Genomic DNA, 21,628 nt, shown 5'->3' with positions numbered 1-21,628 from the left:
TTACACACACGTGCGTTTTTGTAAAAAAAAAAATCGTGTTGTGGGGAGGGGTCTTTCGTTTGACAACTGCCATCTTCAACATGCCCAGAAAACAAAACAATGTGTTTTTATCTGGACAATTTTTGTTTGCCTTACCTATCAGTTTTAGACATGAGGGCAAACTAAGACATACAGAGGTCCAAGATCAGAGGGATCGGATACTCTGAGGACTAGGCTAAAACTATTCCTAACCCCCAACTTCCTCTGAGGTGCAGCACTTTTCCCTACTAAGTCTCTGTTTTAATTATACCAAATGAAAAGAAAAGCTGATCACACTCAATGGCTTGGCTCTGGTGAAAGGAATTGCTAAATGCTATTTCCAATCCATCAGTATTATTATTTTTTAAATGGACATCTATAGGGAGAAGAATAATAAGTTGTTTCTCCCAGAACTCTACAATCCCAGCAATAAGATACTGTAAACTCTTTTCTCCCACACCCTGTCAGGAGCCTATGGGGGATTTATTTATTTATTTTAGATAATAGTGGGCATTAGAAAATCCTCCCACTGTGAATGACGTCTTCTGCTACTGTGGAATGATAACAACGGAAGAATGTGAAAGGAAGTTCAAAATGGTTTCCAGTGGGAAGCCATTAGCGATGACAAATGATCCCAACCAACAAAGCTAATGGGAAACCCAGCCCAGCTGAAAATCAAGCAAACAAAGCACGCCTATCAAAGGGACATAGGCTAGCACAAAGTCATAGTCCGCTCCCTTTTTCCATCAATATTTCTCAATATATTCAAGGCTCCTGTGATAACTAATGGTAGAATGAAAACTCTGTGGTTGGGATGGAGAGATTCTAACCTTCCTCCCTGCCTCCACTCTACCCATTTCTTTCCGTCTCACAATAAATATTTGCCCTGTGAGCAGTTCAAAACTAAACACAACCCAGTGACAAAACTTGCTGCTGCGAAAACGATAGCAAAGGCCTGAAACACAGGTAATTGTCCTGGCAAAACAAATTGAGGTAAGGCTTAGGTTAGGAGGAAGTTGCAGTCAGAACATTTAAACAGTGGAACAACTTGCCTCCAGAAGCTGGAGATTGGACAACCATTTGTCTGAAATGATATAGGGTTTCCTGCTGGAGCAGGGGGGTTTGACTAGAAGACCTCCAAGGTCCCTTCCAACTCTGTTATTCTGTTATTCTATTGTTCTGTTACTGAGCGAGAATATTTATTTATTTATTTATTTATTTATTTATTAGTTTTTATAAACCGCCCTTCTCCCGAGGGACTCGGGGCGGTGTGCAGAGGAAGGGAAGGTATACAGACCGAACAATAAAATAATAAGAAACACTAATGCACACAAACTGGGACCCCAATTAACGCTATCATGCCAGGCCAGCCTGCTGGAACAAAAAAGTTTTTAAGTCGCGACGGAAGGTACGGAGGTCAGGGGCCATCCGGATTTCGGTAGGTAAGGTGTTCCAGAGGGCTGGCGCACCCACTGAGAATGCCCTCCCCCTGGGGGCCACCAGCCGACATTCCTTGAGCGGTGGCACCCTGAGGAGGCCCTCTCTGTGGGAGCGCACAGGACGGTGGGGTGCTGACATCGGCAGAAGGTGCTCCCGTAGGTAGTCCGGACCCATGCCATGTAGGGCTTTGAATGTCATTGTTAGCACCTTGAACTTCACACGGAAGGCAACCGGAAGCCAGTGCAGCGCACGGAGGAGAGGTGTGATATGGGAGTATCGGGAGGCTCCCAAGAGTGTCCGTGCCGCCGCACTTTGCACCAGTTGAAGCTTCCGAGTGGATCTCAAGGGCAGCCCCATGTAGAGAGCGTTACAATAGTCTAGGCGAGATGTCACAAGGGCATGGGTGACTGTACGTAAGGAATCCAGGTCTAGATAAGGCCGTAGTTGGCGAACTAGTCGAACCCGGGAGAAGGCCCCCTTGGTCACAGCTCCAATGTGGTCTTCCAGGGAGAGCTGCGAGTCTAGGAGGACACCCAGGTTGCGGGCCCTATCAGCCGGGGGAAGTAACTTGTCCCCAATGTTAAGCAGTGGGACGTTCTGACTCTCCTGGCTTGCCGGTACGTACAGCCATTCAGTCTTGTCCGGGTTCAGTTGAAGCCTGTTTCTCCCCATCCATTCCCGGACCGCTTTCAGGCAGCGGGACATCACGTCTAGGGCATCACTGATATTGTTAGGAGTTGAGATAAAAAGCTGGGTGTCATCAGCATACTGATGGTACCCTACTCCAAAACTGCGAATGATCTCACCCAGCGGTTTCATGTAGATGTTGAACAGGAGAGGCGAGAGGACCGACCCCTGAGGGACTCCGCAAGCGAGAGGCCTCGGGGTCGACCTCTGTCCCCCTGTCAGCACCGACTGCGAGCGACCCTGGAGAAAGGAGGAGAACCAACGTAGAACCGTGCCTCCCACTCCCAGTCCCCTGAGGCGTCGCAGCAAGATACCATGGTCGATGGTATCGAAAGCCGCCGAGAGGTCTAATAAGACTAGGACAGAGGAATGGCCCCTGTCCCGGGCTCTCCAGAGATCATTCATCAGAGCGACCAATGCCGTCTCCGTGCTGTAGCCCGGCCTGAAACCCGATTGGTACGGGTCTAGATAAACCGCTTCATCCAGGATCTGAGGAAGTTGGTGCGCCACCACGCTCTCAACAACCTTCGCAAGGAAGCGAAGATTGGAGACTGGACGAAAGTTATTCAAAGAGGATGGGTCCAAGGTGGGCTTCTTGAGGAGAGGTCTCACCACCGCCTCCTTCAAGGCGGTGGGGAAGTGACCCTCACTCAGAGAAGCAGAGATGACCGCTAGGAACCAGCCTCGTGTCGCCTCTCGAGCTGTATAGGCCAGCCAGGAAGGGCACGGGTCCAGTAAGCATGTGGAGGAGCTCAACCTTCTCATAATCCTGTCCACTTCCTTAGGAGTTACAGGATCAAATTCTTCCCAGATGACGTCGACAAGACTGTCCATGTCTTGTTCTTCCATCTCAGCCCAGTTGGAGTCCAGACCAGTTCGAATCCGAGCGATTTTATCCAGCAGATATTGACCAAATTCCTCGGCTCGACCCTGCAAGGGTTCCTCCCTCACCTCTTGGTTTAATAGGGAGCGAGTCACCCTGAACAAGGCAGCCGGGCGATTATCTGCGGACGCGATGAGGGTGGAAAAGTAGTTGGATTTTGCCACCCTTATCGCAGCGAGATAAGACCTGGTGAGGATTCTTAGTCGCAATCGGTCGGATTCGGATCGACTGGACCTCCAACGGCTCTCTAGGCCCCGTCTCCGACGCTTCATCTCCCGGAGCTCCTCGGTGAACCATGGGGCTCGCTGGGATCTGCGCCGGGTCAGAGGCCGCAAGGGTACAACTCGGTCCAGAGCCTCCGTGGCTGCCTTTTCCCAGGCTTCCACTAAGGCTTCTGCCGAGCTGTGAGCAGGGGGTGCATGCGAGTCCCTAAGCGCTGCCTGGAACTTATCAGGGTCCATTAGGCGCCTAGGGCGGTACCATCTGACTGGCACCGTGCACCCACGGTGGGGGGTGGCAAGGGGGAAGTCTAGCCGCAGGAGGTGGTGATCGGTCCATGACAGGGGCGTAATAGTTGTGGCACCCCCACCGACATCATCACGCCACCGTCCAGACAAGAACACCAAGTCTGGGTTGTGGCCTCTCTCATGAGTCGGCCCAGAAATTATTTGCAGCAGGTCCATGGCCGTCATGGAAGCCATGAACTCCCGAGCCAGTTCGGACGATCCTCCCAGGGACGGTAGATTAAAGTCGCCCAAGACCATGAGTCTTGGGAATTCAACCACCAACCCTGAGAGGACATCGAGTAGCTCGGGTAGGGCCGCCGCTGCACGATTAGGTGGTAGGTACGCCAGCAGCAGACCCAACTGCGCCCCTGGGCCGAATCTCAGTAGGAGAGACTCACACCCGACCATCTGAGGGACGGTGGTCTCTCGCGGGCTAAGGGATTCCCTGATGATAACTGCCACTCCCCCGCCCCTCCCATGAGCCCGGGGCTGGTGCAGTACCTGGAAACCTGGCGGGCAGAGGTCTACCAGAGGAACACCCCCCTCTGGGCCCAGCCAGGTTTCCGTGATGCAGGCCAGGTCCGCATGCTCACTCTCCACTAGGTCACGAATGAGGTGAGCTTTGTTAGCTGCGGACCTTGCATTCAGGTAGACCAGCCTTAGCATGGGAGGGTGCGCACCTTTGCTCCCGGGTCCTCTGGGGGAGAACAGAGGGTGAGAACATGGCAATTAGATATTAGGCTTCCAGAACAGATTCCACAAGCAGTAGAACAAAAGGTTAGCAGAAGATGGCTGCTAGGTTTTTTTAAAAAACTCATCTTTACCTTCCTCTCTTAAACGAGCTATCCCAAAGCTGTTTACCACCTCCATGTGATAACTGCCACTTCCCCTTTTGGCTGACAATCTGTCCCAAGCCTTCTGTCTTACACCAGCAGTTATGATAAAAGTAAACATTAAAAAAATAGAGGAGAAAAATAAATTAAATCTAAAGTGGCTAGTGACAAAAGAGAAAGGAAATGATTTCCCTTCCAAATATATAGAGAGGTTCACTTACTGAATAGAATAGAATAGAATAGAATAGAATAGAATAGAATAGAATAGAATAGAATAGAATAGAATAGAATAGAATAGAATAGAATAGAATAGAATAGAATATGGAATAAATGGAATGGAATAGAATAGAATAGAATAGAATAGAATAGAATAGAATAGAATAGAATAGAATAGAATAGAATAGAATAGAATAGAATAGAATAGAATAGAATAGAATAGAATAGAATAGAATAGAATATGGAATAAATGGAATGGAATAGAATAGAATATGGAATAAATGGAATAGAATAGAATAGAATAGAATAGAATAGAATAGAATAGAATAGAATAGAATAGAATAGAATAGAATAGAATAGAATAGAATAGAATAGAATAGAATAGAATAGAATAGAATAACAGAGTTGGAAGGGACCTTGGAGGTCTTCTAGTCCAACCCCCTGCTCAGGCAGTAAACCCTGTACCATTTCAGACAAATGGTTCTTCAATCTCTTTAAAACTTGCAGTGTTGGAGCATCACAACTTCTGGAGGCAAATTGTTCCACTGATTAATTGTTCTAACCGTCAGGAATTTCTTCTTAGTTCTAGGTTGCTTCCTTGATTAGTTTTCATCTATTGCTTCTTGTGCTGCCTTCAGGAGCTTTGGAGACTAGCTTGTCTCCCTCTTCTTTGTGGCAGCCCCTGAGGTATGAACCAGACTGAACCTTGTTTGATTTCAAAGGATCTTTCTGTAGAGTGAAGACAACATAGACAGAATGAAACACAAATGCAGAGAAAAAAATTAAGATAGTGGGTTTTGCTTCTAACTGAACTGCAAAACTGAGCATAGAAAGATAGTTCTGCCTCTCATCTGCAACTAGATATGGCAAAATGACACTTGGTAGGATGCATATATGGATTTGGCTAATAAAAATACGAAACTTACATAATGGAAAGGAAGTGTAATAGCCAGTATGATCCCACTAAAGAGCAGCACCATCAGCATCACAAAGAGCACCCCCTGGCAAGATGTAAAGTCATACTGTGGGAGAAAATAAGAGGACGTTAGTGTATGATGCATGGATGAATTTGAAAATCCCCTAGCTCCTGGATAGCCTAAGTGATGCCCATATCTGCCTTTCCCAACTTAATATTTACCAGATGCATTGAATCTGCCACCTTAGACCACCAATGAAGTTGATATCCAATGAATCTTCAAGTCACAAGATTGAGTGAGCCCCCAATAAATGAAATTTCCAAAATATTTGCTACTTCATTTAGTACCCATATGAGACATACCACCACTCCTTATAGCCCTTACTACATGTTCTCTGAACTTAAGATATTCTATTCTATTCCATTCCATTCTATTCTATTCTATTCTATTCTATTCTATTCTATTCTATTCTATTCTATTCTATTCTATTCTATTCTATTCTATTCTATTCTATTCTATTCTATTCTACTGTATTCTATTCTATTCTATTCTATTCTATTCTATTCTATTCTATTCTATTCTATTCTATTCTATTCTATTCTCTGCTGTTCTATTCTATTCTATTCTATTCTATTCTATTCTATTCTATTCTATTCTATTCTATTCTATTTTTCCTTTTATGTTATCTACTGTATAAACCCCAACACAGCCCTCAATACCAATCATAAGTGGAGATCAGGTCAAGAGTACCGGTCAATGCAGCATGAATTTGGGTAGGGGAGAGGGAAGAGAGGCAAAGGCTAATTCCATGGAAACTTGGCGTTTTAAGGCAACCATTACTGCATGACAAGAAAAACAATGTAAGTTTACTCAATGATGAAAGCTACAGTATTTCTCAAACCTCGGCAACTGTAAGATGGGTGGTCTTCAATTCCCAGAACTGAAGTTCACTCATCTTAAAGTTGTTGAGGTTGAGAAACACTAGAGTGAAAACTTCCTTCTATTAAGACTCCAAATAACCTCATCATAAAACATTCTTGGCTGTTAACTTTAATAAAGAAAAACGTCTCTCCTTACATATAAGATGTAAAATCAGGGAGCTATGATATAAATTTATGCACCTTGGTCTGGAAGCTAAATATGGTGACAGAAAGGCAAACCAAAGCTGTAATCCCCAAGCAGAGGAGGACGGACGTGGTGTTGTAGTAGCTGCAAATGGAGCAAATGACATGACATAGTTGAGAAGAATCAAGTAATCAACATCAGAGACACCATAAGAAAGTCTGCATAAAATTTATAAATTTGTCTATGGATCCATTTGTAAATCAAATGGCCAATTTCTATCTTCAGGGTCATAGAAAACCATCTGTGGGATATTTTTCTAATTGAGTGCCAATTAATCCCAGCAAGAAAAGTTCTGGTTTCAGTTGAATGTTGATCCTGAACATTCTTTGTATCATTATACCTTTTGGCTTTTTTTACAAGTCCATCAGGCATGATAAACTGACCTATCACGTTGTTCACACAATAAATTCGAAGTACCTTTACACAATAGGGTCCTTGATGCTCTCTGAGCTTGGTGGTTTTCTTGTAGAGGTTTCATTACCAAACCAATTAACATCATGAAGATGTTACCTAATTTGCTAATGAAACAACCTGCTAGAAACCCACCAAGCTCAGAGATCACCAAGGACTCCTCAGTTTAACCCTAACCTACAAATATTGTCTTTTATCAGTACCTTTAAACATTCTAAGACAATTTTTCTGCAGTCATATATGCCAACAATGTATCATTTTATAACAAATCTCTTTTTAAGTTATAACAATGTAAATTCCAATTTTTGAAACACATTTTAAATTTAATTTAAAGTGTATTTTCCCATTGCTCCATCCATATATTGTATCCAAAGTTCTTATACCTCGACTTAATTAGAATATGCTTCTAGAAAAATACGCTCAGTATTTTGAGTGTCCCAATTTTTGTATTCTTTTGCAAAAGCTTGCTGGGTAGGTAGGGGAGGCATTGTGGTTATTGTCCAGGATGCTTGAGTGACAGCTTTGTTTATCTGCTCCTCACAGTCCATTTGCTCTCCCTATGCTATTGGTTGGCCTTTGATAAATACAGAACAATGGAAATCCATCATGTTGCCCTACACGAGATTGTTACAGCAGAAACAAAAGGCGGATTATACAAGGCCCAAACCAGAGACAGATTGGGGAAAAAAAATTCATTCTAGCACCTTCCCCCTCTCCGCACTTTAATCTATTCATTTCTGGGCAGAGTTAGAGCTACTGTACAGCAGTTGCATGCTATCAGCTTGTTCTTGATTCCCCAAAACGATGACGTTCCAGGGGAGTAAAACATTGGAACCATCCTTCTGCTAACACCTCCACTCATTATAGCCTTTCCTGATGTGCAATGTGAAGCTATAAATATAGCACTATAGTGCAGAATATACACAGCAGTGTATATAGACACAGTAGTGTAGTCGTTCGGTTCATTGGCTATTTTATTTTGCCCATCTACACAAGTATGTTATCAAAAAAGCAGCTAGAGCTTTCAGAAAAATATGGTTTTCATTATTATAGAAAAAGGATAAAAAAATAAATCTGTAAAGTTAGCAATCAACCATATTTTGAGGACTCTGTTGGGTGATTTTAGGCAATGCATAAGTACTCCATCCAAAAAACATGGACCATTTTTCAAGATTGTTCAATGTCCTTAAGATTTTACCTTAAAATGAGCATATTTTACTGCTAAGCTTGTAAGCTGCCCTGAGTCTTCGGAGAAGGGCGGGATATAAATGGAATTAAAATAAAAAAAATATTCCCATCAAAATGGTATGAGGTTTAGTAATCTTGTAAGATTTCGATCATTATTCATTGCCAGTTATATAAATAACACAGAATTAATTTTTAAAACAATGTTGTACGATTTCAAATAATAAGAAAAATTAAAAGAACAAAAATAAAAATAACCATTGTAGTATTTTTCCTCTTTCCTTTCAGTTAAGGGGAAATATAGTTAATCTTAGAGCTTTGGCTAACCAATATTAAACAATGGCGACTTTTATTGAGAATTTAATAAATAAGTACAAATTAGTATTTGGGACTTTATTATTAGTTTTTTTTTTCCATCTTACTAGCTTCTGTGCTAACCACATTAGCAGAAAATTGAGCTTGACTGCAATTCTGTCCCATCCCCTTATTCTTTTAACAGATTGTCTTCCTACCTGCCAAACAACTGCAGTTCATTTGATGCTGATCTAACTTTGGAAAAGACATTAGGATAAATAGAGGAAGAGGGTGGGCTTAGTTCTGAAAACAGAATATTGTGTCATGATGTCGTGAATCAATAGTACTACATGCCAGCTAGGTTAAATAAATGTTAACTCTTTCCCTAATGTTGGAGATGCAGTATAAATGATAAACGCAATCCTGCTGGGAAAAGTTGCCAGATTATAGGCCACTGATTATTGGCTACAGATTTGGGCTACAATTGGGGAACTGAAAAATAATGGTTTTAGAAAGTCTAGACATTCAAATCAAATTATATATTTGGCATAGGGCTTGGTTTTTAGAGGTAATTATTGCAGAAAAATTGCCAGGGAAAAATATGAAACAGCTTGCCTCCAGAAATCATGGGTGCTCCATCACTGGAGATTTTTAAGAAGAGGCTAGCTAGACAGTCACTTGTCTGAGGTGGTATAGGTTCTCCTGCTTAAGCATGTTAACACAGCATGTTATTCAGGTGCCTAGTGTGGAGACATACCTGGAGATCATTCCTGTCAAGTAGGCCAAGGACAGAGTCTATAGAAATAATTTAAAAAAATAGTTACTGCAGGAGCAAAAACTGGAGGCTAAGAAGGAAAAAGGGTGTACAACTGTTTATGGATATCATTCTTTGAGCCTTTCCAAGGCAAGTATTCACAACTAAGCTAAAAGACCACATTGTATAGTCTACCATATTCCATAACCATGCAACCATTTTATCGTTTATCTTGTGGTAGAAAAATAAGGAAGAGAATAAGTGAGGTTTTGGGCAAAGAAGGGCGATAAACGTTTTGCCTTTTGAATTCACAGATTGAGGGGGGAAAGTGTGCTGTAAAAGTCCCCCCAGGGCTGAGCAATTGTCCCAGCACTGACTAGGCTACTCACGAAGATGCTGAGGAGGATCAGGTTCCATGGGAAATACCTCCTGTGAATTAAAGGAAAAGGAGCCAAGTGAACCAGGTTATCCAAAGTGCATCGTTGTGAAAAGAAAGTTGTACATCATTGACTTTGCATAATAAGATCATTAAAGAGCAACAGAGCAATTAAAGAAATCAGGCCCCGGCAAGTACAATTTTGCAAGAGTTCTGGTACACAAAAGGGCTTGATATCAAGGCACCAGCTTCATTTGAATTATGGCTAAGCCTAAAGTACAGGAGTTACTGAGTGAAACATTTTTATGGCATGGAAATTAACTCTCACCTCCTAATAGCTGTGGATGGAGCTGGGTAGCTATTAAAGAGGCAGCTAGTGCTGTTTGAATAGATAGCCAGCCTAATTTGGATCAAATATTAGCCAAGATGTTACAGCATTGAGATACATCAGTCCTTTAAACCAAATTAATCAGGTGAATGAGAACTTTTCTAAGACAATGTATAATATATAATATATGTTATATATATATATATATATATATATATATATATATATATATATATATATATATATATATATATATATATATATAGAGAGAGAGAGAGAGAGAGAGAGAGAGAGAGAGAGAGAGAGAGAAAGAGAGTAGAGAACTTCCTCAAATTATAAAATGTCAAGACCTAGCACTGGAATATAGCAAATGTCGTTTGATGCACCTGAAAGATAGAATCTAAGTTAGTTGTGTTAATTATGTGAAGCTGTTTTGCTTTTTTTACTTTCCAGAATTCTTCCTTCTTTCACCCCCTTTTCCCCCTCCCAGAATACTTCTGTGTATATATAATGGTAGAATTGAAGTCCTGAGTATTAACTAATTAGAATTGAGAATTTTATCCTGGACTTTCAGATGGAAAGGTAATATCTTAGTTAAATGTTTTAACGATTAAAGGATGATTTCTTCAAAAGATGATTATCTTCAATTAAAAGATCATTTCTTCACTGAGCATTAATGGGTACAAAGTGCAGTTCTAAAAGAGCATTGATGGCTGGTGGCAACTATGCATTGTACGTATTCAACTACTGCTCTGAGGATTTGGGATAAAGCAATGGAATGGTTTTTATTCAGCCTGCTTCCCCCTCCCCCCCGCTCTCTCCCCCAAGGGCAGATGGCAGAATTTTATGGCTAACAGGCCAAGAAGATCTTGTGCAAAGAAAAAATTACACCTTTTTTGAAAATTAATGCCCATCACCTTGTAGAGGAGATGGGGTGCATACAAATTTAATGAATAAATAAAATCTTAGGACTCATATTGTCTATATTCTTTTTCTTCCTGTTATATTCAACATGTAAATGAATACTGTTGCATTTTTAATCAGCCTGATAACAGTACATAATGCAAAAACCTTATAATTTATTTATTTATTTATTATATTTTTATACCGCCCTTCTCCCGAAGGACTCAGGGTGGTGTACAGGGCAATAAATACAAAACAGGATACAAAAGTTAAAAGCGATTAAATAAATGCCCAAGGTTAAAACAATAATTAAGAAGTATTTAAAACCCCAACCCTAACCCATCACACCAGGTCAGACTGCTCAAATAGATACGTTTTTAGATCGCGCCGGAAGGAGCGAAGGTCGGGGGCCGTCCGGAGCTCAACCGGCAAGCAGTTCCATAGGTCTGGCATGCCCACAGAGAACGCTCTCCCCCTGGGGGCCACCAATCGACATTCTTTGATCGGAGGCACCCTGAGGAGGCCCTCTCTGTGGGAGCGCACTGGACGGAGGGAAGTTGACGCCGGCCGCAGGTGTTGCCGTAGGTAATCCGGACCCATGCCATGTAGGGCTTTGTAAGTCATTACTAACACCTTGAATCTCACCCAGAGGGCAACCGGCAGCCAATGCAGCTCGCGGAGCAAAGGTGTAGCATGGGAGTATTGGGAAACCCCCAGCACAACTCGCGTGGCTGCATTCTGCACCAGTTGGAGCCTCCGAGTGGACTTCAAGGGCAGCCCCATGTAGAGAGCATTACAGTAGTCTAGACAATCCGTTTCCCAGAAGGAACCAAATCTATAAAAATTTGGCAGCCATATCTGGTTTTTTTAGAAAGGCCAACGACACTAGCTCAAATGATGTGAAAATGTCTAAACTTCCACCGCTGCACAGTCTCTTCCCTAAACAGAATCAACCCACCACAGAGACTTCGAACCCCTCGTGAATCCAAACCCCTTGTGTTAATTTTACCTTGGTCCAGAGCAGCAGGCAAGGATCAAATAGGTGATCAAGAAAACGGCACTAGGAGGAAAAAAAAGGAAGAGAGAGAAAGAGAATCAACCAAGGGGAGGAGAGGGAATCCTGCCTGTTGTTGCTTTGAATCTTAAGCATTTTTTCTTTCTTTTTTCTTTCTTAGATGATCAAGGGTGAACAATTTCTGAGAAAGAAGCACTATATAAATACTGGAGGTAATGATTCCTCCTTCACTAAAACAACAACAACAATAAATCGGTAGAACAAAAACACAATAAAACAGATTCCAGATTGAAACTATGTAGACACAAAAAAAAGGAAAAAAAGAAGGCCTGTAAATAGGGAAGGGTCACCAAGATCAGGAAGTTCCCCTCCATAACAGTGTCCTTAAGTACTTTGTTGTGCTTTCTTCATAAAATTAAGTACTGTGAACAGCTGCTTTCAGCTTTTCTCCAACAATGGCCTTCTACCAAGACAGACGGTTTGTCCACCTTGCCCAATTGTAGTCCTGATACCAAATTTTAGGAAGGGGAAAGGAAGAAGTATCTTTCTGTGCTTCAAATTATACAAGCCCTTCCCAGCACCCATATGTTGTCTTTTATTACAATGTTGTCCTCTACTGCTCTGAACATTATGCTACATTTTCTGCAGTAACAAAGATAGATATTTGAGGAACAGGTTTGAAAATATACCGTGCACAAAGTCTGTTCCTTGTGTGATGGTAGAGGACAAAATAGCAATGCTCCCTCTCCTTCAGTTTATGCACCCCCAAGCCCATTTTGCAGTTTTGATCAGCATTATTCCACAATATGTGGACATTAGAGCTGCACTAGTCTTTGGAAAGAGATGCTTTGGAACTCACCAAAGCAGGTTTTTCAAATGTAGGTGTTGGGACAATTTAGCAACTTGGAAAGCCATGCTTTGAGAAGCTGTTCCCAGTGTCTCCCACACATGTCCACACAGCCGTAAGTAAGTGCTGTGGCTCCACATTAAACAGAACACAAACGGCCAGGATCTGTTTCCAGAGCAGGTGCACAAGGCATACAAATGGCGTGGCTGCTTTCATGAGTCAAAAAGAGGAGCTTCATAGTATATGTGTGCCCGGGTATTCCAAAATACCCATTTCGGATGATTTGTTCAGTTCTAGAGGATACTGTATTTGTATGTAAGCTTCCTGTACTTAGTTGTCCTCCAGAAGTGTTAGATTACAATTTCCATGAGCCGTAGATAGTCTGCTGGCAAAAGATTGTCAGTCTTGAATTTGCAAATATCTATATCTCTATATAAGGGATGCAGTGGCTCAGTGGGTTAGGATGCTGAGCTTGTCGATCAGATGGTTGGCAGTTTGGCGGGTCGAATCCCGAGTGCCGCATAACAGAGTGAGCGCCTGTTACTCGTCCCAGCTTCTGCCAACCTAGCAGTTCGAAAGCATGTAAAAATGCAAGTAGAAAAATAGGGACCGCTACGGTGGGAAGGTAACAGCTTTCTGTGCGCCTTTGGCATCTAGTCATGCTGGCCACATGACCACGGAGACATCCTTGGACAAGCGCTGGCTTTTCGGCTTTGAAACGGAGATGAGTACTGGCCCCTAGAGTGGGAAATGACTAGCACGCATGTGCAGGGGAACCTTTACCTTTATATTTCTATATAAGAGCCAATCTGGTGCAGTGGTTGAACCATCAGGCTAAAAACCGGAAATGGTGAGTTCTGGTCCTGCCTTAGACACAATGTCAGCAAAGCGACCTTGGGCCAGTCCCTCTCTCTCAGGCCTAGGAAGCAGGAAATGGCAAACCACTTCTGAAAATCCTTGCCAAGAAAATTGCAAGGACTTGCCCAGGCAGCCATCAGACAAGAAGGTACATACACATTGTCTGTCTATCTATCTATCTATCTATCTATCTATCTATCTATCTATCTATCTATCTATCTACCTATCTATCATCAGTTTATATCTTTATTTCTCTAGCTACAATATATCACCCAGAACAGATTATTGATCTAAAGAAAATTAGCTTTCAACTGGATGGCTAATTTACAATATATTTTCCAAGTCCTTTAAGCTTTATGTTGAAATTCAGACCCCCATCTCAGGGCAAAAAATAGATATTTGCCACCCCCCAGTTCAATTCTAAACAGAGGTTGGAAAAGGTCATCCATGTACTGTAACCAATTAGCAAAATACAATGGAGATTTATTAGAGACCCAAGGCTTCTGATTCAAAAGAGAATGGGAGGTTAAGGTTAACCCTTGCTCCCTAAGCATTCCACCAGTATTTTTCCACGAGATAAAGTTTAACAGAATGTAACCTTAAACTGCTCCCCAGACAGTCAGCCACTGCCTGGTAAAGAAGAAATTGGCTTGTTAATGGACAGGCAGGTTTCCAGTTACATTTGCAAGTCAGGCTGTGGTATGCCGTTAGGCTGAAGAAGCAATGCAGTTGTGAAAAGTTGGCACCCGTCGAAGAGGACAAAGGTACTGCACCTTGAACAGTTATGCAGAATACGAAAATTCAGCAAGCCTCTTGTCACGCAAGCTAGCCTTCCAGCAACCTAGGATTTTAATGCTCTGTCCCATCTCACCCCATCCTTCTCTTTAGTGTTTAACTGACTCCCTCACCTTAACCCCAAAACGTATCCACAGAAGAATGGAACATTATTGGGACTTGGGAAAAGAAGAGAAGCCCTCTGTTGGGGGTAGCGATGAAGGGGCTAGAAACCAGGAGACCATGAATTCTAGTCCTGCCTTTGGCATGAAAGCTGACTCAGTGACTTTGAGCCAGTCTCTCTCTCTCTCTCTCTCTCTCTCTCTCTCTCTCTCTCTCTCTCTCTCTCTCTCTCTCTCTCTCTCTCTCTCTCTCTCAGCCTATCCCGCCTCACAAGGTTTCAACCAGAGAATAGAGCTGGAGGGATTATCGAGGTCTTCTAATCCAGGGGTCCCCAACCCCTGGTCCATGGACCAGTACCAGGCTGCGGCATGCCAGCAACCAGTCTGCACAAACAAGCAAAGCCCATCCGTGGGATGCAGGCAGCACACAAAACCATACTCTCTGGTCCATGGAAAAACCTTTCTCCACAGAATCGGTCCCTCTTGGGCACCTCTGTTCTATTCCAACCCCATGCTTAAGCAGGAGACCCCATGCAATTTTTGACACATGGCTGCCCAGACAAGTGGCTGTCCAAGGCTGGTTGTTGTGGAGAAAATAGCAGGAGGGTATGTTTGCCACTTTGAAGTACTTATAAAGTAATAGACAGGATTAAAAAACCCAATAAATAAGACGTGTGTGTGTGTGTGTGTGTGTGTGTGTACACACATACATAAATGCTTACCTGCCTAAATTCTCTCTTCAAGGCCACTATTCACAGTAAAAGAAATTCTCCATCTTCTATTGCTACTATTGGACCTTGATAATGGATTCATGGCTTGCATAGCTTTTTCCTGCTGGAATTGGCTTTCTCTATATTTTAGATGCCTCTTACCCATACTGATCATTTCATTTCCCTATCTTTGATTTCCCCTCGATGACCGGCAATTGAATATGCCAAATGACTGTGTGGCTGTGACTGAACTGTAGCTATTCTGAATTTCAAAGCTGGCAAAGAGCTCACCACCCCAACTTTATTGGTATTCTAAGTTTGCACACAGAGCCATCAAGACCAGTTTTGATCTGAGTCTGCATCAAATGCTTTGCCCATGAGATTCTGGGATTCCTGGGTCATCACAAGGACTGATTCCACTGAAAGCTAGAATACCTGAACTGAAATTAAATGGTAGAGACTTGCAGCAAAACAAAACATGTCCTCTTCCAGAATAAGGCAGTGGTGGGATTCAGCCGATTCACACTAGTTCAGCAGAACCAGCAGCTAATTTTTTGTTGCCCAGGTCCAAAGTGGACTTCCAGAAGTGGCATCCACACAGACAACCAGTTGTTCACATATTTGAATCTCACCACTGGAATAAGCCATTCAATTCTTCTCTCCCACTTTTCCTTTCCCAGCATGATCATTTATGACTGGACCTTAGATCTTAAAAGGAAAGATTCTTTCATACTAGAAAGCTGATACCTTCCTATAATACTGTATCTCCGAGTCTGCATTTTCTTACACAGCTATCATCCATCTGCATCTAAATTTGAAATTAGGGGAAATGGAGAGACTTTGTCTGCGGAGATGGCTCTGCAAGACCACTTTATGCAGACCAGCATCATGGTTTTGACCTCCAAATTAGGAAGGAAAACTTCTCAAGAACTGGTTCTTCCATATCAGCTCGTCTGATGAAAGCTCTAACTGTACAAGTTCTTCTTCAAGTGCCTTTCTTATCTGAGGGAAGGTCACATGAATATTGAAGATGTTGCTGAACTACAATTCCCAGCATCCTTCTTTCATATAGATTGGAAATGGTAGTAGCTGCACTTCAGAGGGCCCAGATTTCCCAACTTGCATGAATATTTGAAATGTTTAATAACAGCACTAAAGAGTGTATGTACATACTTTGCTTAAATAAATTATCCTTTCTTAACATACTGTCAGAAGAATAATTTGGAGTTCTAACTAGAGCTGGGGTTGCACAAGAATAAATAAAAATGAGATCCAGACAGCTGCAAAGAAAGAATAAATATTTATTCCTAAAAGCTAAAGTTTGCTTTTAGGGGCAGGCTGCAGAGAAATGGGGTACAGCAGCAGATTTTTATAGGGGGAGCTTGTCCTGGATGTGGAAAGTGTCTACGTGCTGATTCTAGGGTTATACTTGAGGGGAGTGTGGTTGTTTTTTTCTTTGTGTGTGTGTGTGTGTGTGTGTGTGTGTGTGTGTGTAAATATGTATTCTTGTGAACATGCACTTCTGCTGGGAGATCTAAATTAACTCTGTTTATGTTTGCAGATCTTATCCTTTCAATATGTGGATTAGGTCTGGGTAACTTACTTCAGGGTTTGAGGAAGTTTGTTAATTTGATTAACTTGGAGACACTGATTCTCAGACCGTTGTGGATTCTGTTAATATTTTTAAGGGAAGATAGAAACAGTATCAAGAATAAAATATATTTGGGTGTAAAACTTCTCACAGTACTCTCGTTATTGCTTAAATTGACACCATGAATTTGGACCAAAATTGTGCCCCATTGTTCATTTTTAGTTATTTATTTGCTCTGCCTCTTCTGCAGCAGTAAAAAAGCCCTGCAAATTGGACAGGTGCAGCTCTTAAATTTCCTAGGCCTCTAATCACATAAGGCAGGTATGTAGACAGGCAGGAATCTTTTCCTTTCCCTAGAGAATTCTAGAAACAGTGGCCAAAGTATGCACAGAAGAAAGATAACAACGCAAGATTTATCCTCTGAAATTATGATTTTTAGTCAATTGTCCTCAAGACTTGTGGTTTTTTTTTTAAAAAAAAGAAGAATCTGCAAAAATAATAATAGCAAAAACAGTGAGATGTGCCCTCTGTCCTTTTCCCCTTCTCCCTCCCCTATTTCAAGCACTGAGTATGTATGATTGTGAGTAAAATAGCAAAGAAAACAAAGGAATATAGACATGGTGAACACACCCTAACCCCCTCAAACAAATAGAATAAATAAATAAAATCAGCTATCACCATTTTTACACTTGGATCCTGGTGTACTAAGACGGTCCATGTCACCTTTTCCTTGGAAAAAAAATGAAATGAAGCTACAGGGTTAATTTGAAAATAATGTTTCCTATAATAATGTTTGTAATCCTATAAGGTGCCGTGTTAACTTTGATGGCTGACATACAAATAATCTCTGAGATCAAATCAATACTTACTAGGAAGCCCAGTACCAGGCTGGATTTGCTTGGATATATCCTTGAACTGGTTTACTGCAATAAAAATGCAAGGGATTAGAAGAATGAGAGCAAAATATGGAGCACTAAAGCCCTTGATTAAGGAATTTTAATACTGATCTAATCATCCTTCTAAGAAAGCTTTTATAAATGATAAAGTACTATCCTGCTTGCCTGCCTTTCTGCAGGGCTAAGAACAACAGATATTGATACTGCTTGTATAGCTAACAGAACACAAAACAGAATGCTCACTATGTTTGATTTGTGAAAATCTCAAGACAAATTCGGATTTTTGTGCTTGATTAAAAATACATCCCTTAAGGCAGACACGTCAAACACAATCCAGCCCGCGAAGTGGTTTCATGTGGCCCGCGAAGCCATCCTGGAAACAGTGAGGGAACGGCCCCCACTGCCTTGGCCCTGGCCCAGAGACCCTCCTCCTGCCAGAGACCCTCAGATCTGTCCCATTCCTGCCCAGGCCCCCATAGGCACCCTTGATGCGAACGATGTAGAGCTGGCCACGCCCACCCAGTAGGCCATACGCACTTTAGCCACGCCCACCCAGTAGGCCAAACCCACCCAGGCCACACCCACCCAGGCCACACCCACCCAGCCCCGAGGGCAACCGCAATGCTGATGTGGCCCTCAATGAAATTGCCTTTGACACCCCTGCCTTAAGGCATGCTATGATCTGGATATCTCTAAGTGGCATTCCCTAATGCTTTAAACATGCACTAAAATAAAGCATACTTGAGTCATGCCATGTAGATGTATGATGGGGGCGAAATATTTATGAGAATATTCCAAAAGTTTAATTCCCCCATTTTACACGTGTAGAGTATGAGAATATGGGAGGAGAAACATCAATGGGGGGGAGGGAGAGAGAGAAATAGCAGGCCAGAAAAGAAAACCAGCGGCAAAAGGTTTGTTGCCAGGCAGGGTTGCTAGGACAGAGACTTACCAGAAAGTGAAAATAGCCACAATGCTGACTGTAACAAGGAGCTGAAGTAAAAGGATGCTATAAACCTAATATCAAAGAAACAGAATAAATATCAGCCTGGTTAATGATAATAAACATCGGCCTGGTTAAAGCAATTATTCTGAAGACCTGATAATTAAAAAGCAAGCCAGACCCTATCAGCCTAGTTCTACCACCCACACTTTTTTGAGGAAGTTCACACATTATATTGTAATCTCCTTCCATGATCATGTTCTGGCCATCTCCATAAAGGCCATGTAATCAGTACTGGAAGAAAGGGGTTGTTCGTGTGGACAGGTGTTCACGTGAAGGAGCTCTTTTATGTGTTGATGAGAAGAAGATCCATGAATGATGTTGATGCCTCCAATGAAGGAGTCCTCAGTAGAGAATAAGCTGTGAATCTAGAGTAGAATATAGTCCAGATTTATGGGACACACGGGCTCTTTCCCAGGGGGCAGAGAGAGTGGCGTTCTGAATCTCTGATAGGCAGGAAGAGGGCAAAGATGGACACACACCCCTACTAACAGTGTTATGTACTGGGCTCATTAAGAATACCACGTGGGTTGCTGGAGCAGCTAACGGCTCTCCAACAATCCAGACTACAAGTCTCCAGTGCTACAATTGGCTATCCCTAGGCAGCAATGGTTGCTTCAAACCTGTTGGCTGCCACCTAGGGGCTAGACTATATATTGCGGCTAGTTGCAGCCATTTGCTCAGTACAGATTCTGCATGAAATAAAATATGAGTTTCCCTGTACTCAGTTACCTTGTCTTCATTCCTGCGCCAAAGAACCCGCTACTTAACAAACAGTTCACAGAGTTATAGTTACAATTGCTTTAGTCTGACAAGATTTATGTCTGTGGGTTAACAACAATAAAGAAACCACTCGGAAACAACTCCCTGTTTTGTTCCTGGTTCTTGGGGACTGAGAAACTTCCAGAGAGCCACTGAGCCTACAGAGTCTTGAATCTAGGTCTAACATTCCTGAATCTAACCCAAGACACAATTCCAGGTTCAAAATTTTATGTGTCTAGGAGTTTGCCAGAATTAGAATACCTTCAAGTCCCAGAAACTGGAGGAAACTGATGATCCAGATCTAAAACTAAGAGGCAGGAATTTTAGATGGGCTGAAGTTTGAGTGTAATTTGAACAGTTGAGATTTCATTTAGTAGACAATTGGCCTTGGCATTACTATTTCTGAAGCTCCTCTTCATGACTGGAATCTTTCTGGAATCTGCTTTAGCCTCTGATCTATTTGATGTTTTGTCTTTGTTCTAACACCTGTTCTTGATCATGGGCTTCTTTCTGACTTGCATAAAATGAACTAAGGCCATGCAACCTACCATTCGTCCTTGCTACTGATTAAGCGTTGAGTTTGGTTTGGTCTGACATTACCTTCCTGATGAATACCCTGCGCACATTCTGGTCATCCCAACTGAAAGTTGTGAAGGTCTCAGTTTCTCCTGAGTATCCACTTCCATAGTTAGGACTGGAATCTGAAATAGGTGGAAAATAAAGACATTGTCTAAGTAAAGGGTTTATGTCCTATAAGATGAGGCTGTGCTTCCTTCCCTACTGAAATTTATGGTTTGAATATTTATTTTACACAAAGTTTCAGGTTTAATTTGAATTAAATTGAATTAACCTATTATCTGATATATATTTTTTCTGAGCTAATCCACAAAATATTGGAGGCAAATTGTACCTCCATAAGGACTATGAAAGTACAGATGTCAATATTGTAGAGTGGGCAGCTCTTCTGGCTGGTTTCAGTAGCCCACATTCATTCTGGGATGTCTATCCACTACGTAACACAGCTTTGATGAAAACTTCCTTCCTTCCATCAGCACCCCATTCTCCTTCCTTCTGAAACCACCTGCAGGTAATGGCAGTCAATCTTCTATGCAGAGATATTTCCTTGCCCATATAGAGCACAAACACCATTGGAGGAAAGTCATGCTAACTTACGGTATCAAAAATCAAGAGGAGTCTGGCCATACTTTTTCTGATGAGCACATTTTATTCACAGGCATACACTTTTGTGAGTTGCATCTCACTTCATCCGACATTGTTTTCCTATGCCATTTGTCCAGTAATAAAAGAAAAGGCTTTCGGAGGTGCACAGTAGACCATTAGTCTGGAGCAATGTTTCTCAATCTTGGCAACTTGGAAGATGTGTGGACTTCAACTCCCAGAATTCCACAGCCAGCCATGCTGGCTGTGGAATGCTAGGAGTTGAAGTCCAGACATCTTAAAGTTGTCCAAGTTAAGAAACACTGCTCTAGAGTACTCAAACCTGTTTCTTCTCCCAGAGCAGTTGAGCTCAGAAAAGGATGAAAGTCCTCCCAGCCATTCATTGAATTAGCAAGCTGTGGTGGTGCTTCCCTTCACTGTTATCTCACAGGACTGTTGGACTCCATGAGGAAGAACAACAAACAAAGCCTCCAACCCAGCTGGTCAAAGCAGTTGTGAGAAGAACTGGTGATTCCCCTCTGCCTGCTTGTAACTTATTATCAACAGTATAGTACAGCATTACCATGGTATTCAAAGATAACCCAAAAATCACTGCGATCCACTGACCCTTTGGCCCTAATTAATCATTAGTGGTATCCATGTGATTAATTTTTATTTTTATTGAAAAGTTTTATAAAAGTTACAAAAAATCCCCAAAACCAACCCACCCTAACCCCCCCTCTCCCTCCCCCACTTCCCAGAGCTGAGTACAGGGTTACAAATATAATAATCATAATCTAACTAAAATTAACCAACTATATAAATAACCAAGTTCATAATGCGCTTTAACTCCCCTTTAACATAAATACAAGCAAAATAAAAGTATACATAATAATAATAAAAACATAAACAAATTAAAATCCAAAATATTAAACAATATAATGTTTAATAGTTATTACACAATACTAATACTAAAAATAATAATAATACCATATACTTAAAACTAATAAAAATTC

At 41.9% G+C, this 21,628-nt stretch overlaps 1 protein-coding gene across 2 annotated transcripts in view; it reads right to left on the bottom strand.

Moving 5' to 3' along the window:
- FAIM2 (Fas apoptotic inhibitory molecule 2) overlaps positions 1-21,628 on the bottom strand; it is a 97,654-nt gene that overhangs the window by 8,834 nt on the left and 67,192 nt on the right. For both annotated transcript variants that reach the window (XM_083352475.1, XM_083352476.1), the window contains 8 exons: positions 20,055-20,155; positions 18,642-18,706; positions 17,663-17,716; positions 11,886-11,936; positions 9,659-9,698; positions 9,273-9,310; positions 6,622-6,709; positions 5,510-5,605 (listed from right to left, as the gene is read on the bottom strand). In XM_083352475.1, coding sequence (XP_083208601.1) covers positions 5,510-5,605; positions 6,622-6,709; positions 9,273-9,310; positions 9,659-9,698; positions 11,886-11,936; positions 17,663-17,716; positions 18,642-18,706; positions 20,055-20,155 — 533 coding nt within the window. The remainder of the gene's footprint in view (positions 1-5,509; positions 5,606-6,621; positions 6,710-9,272; positions 9,311-9,658; positions 9,699-11,885; positions 11,937-17,662; positions 17,717-18,641; positions 18,707-20,054; positions 20,156-21,628) is intronic.

Source organism: Vipera ursinii (assembly GCF_947247035.1).
Source record: "Vipera ursinii genome assembly, chromosome: 2".
Lineage (NCBI taxonomy): Eukaryota > Metazoa > Chordata > Lepidosauria > Squamata > Viperidae > Vipera > Vipera ursinii.
This window is presented reverse-complemented; position numbering and strand designations above follow the sequence as displayed.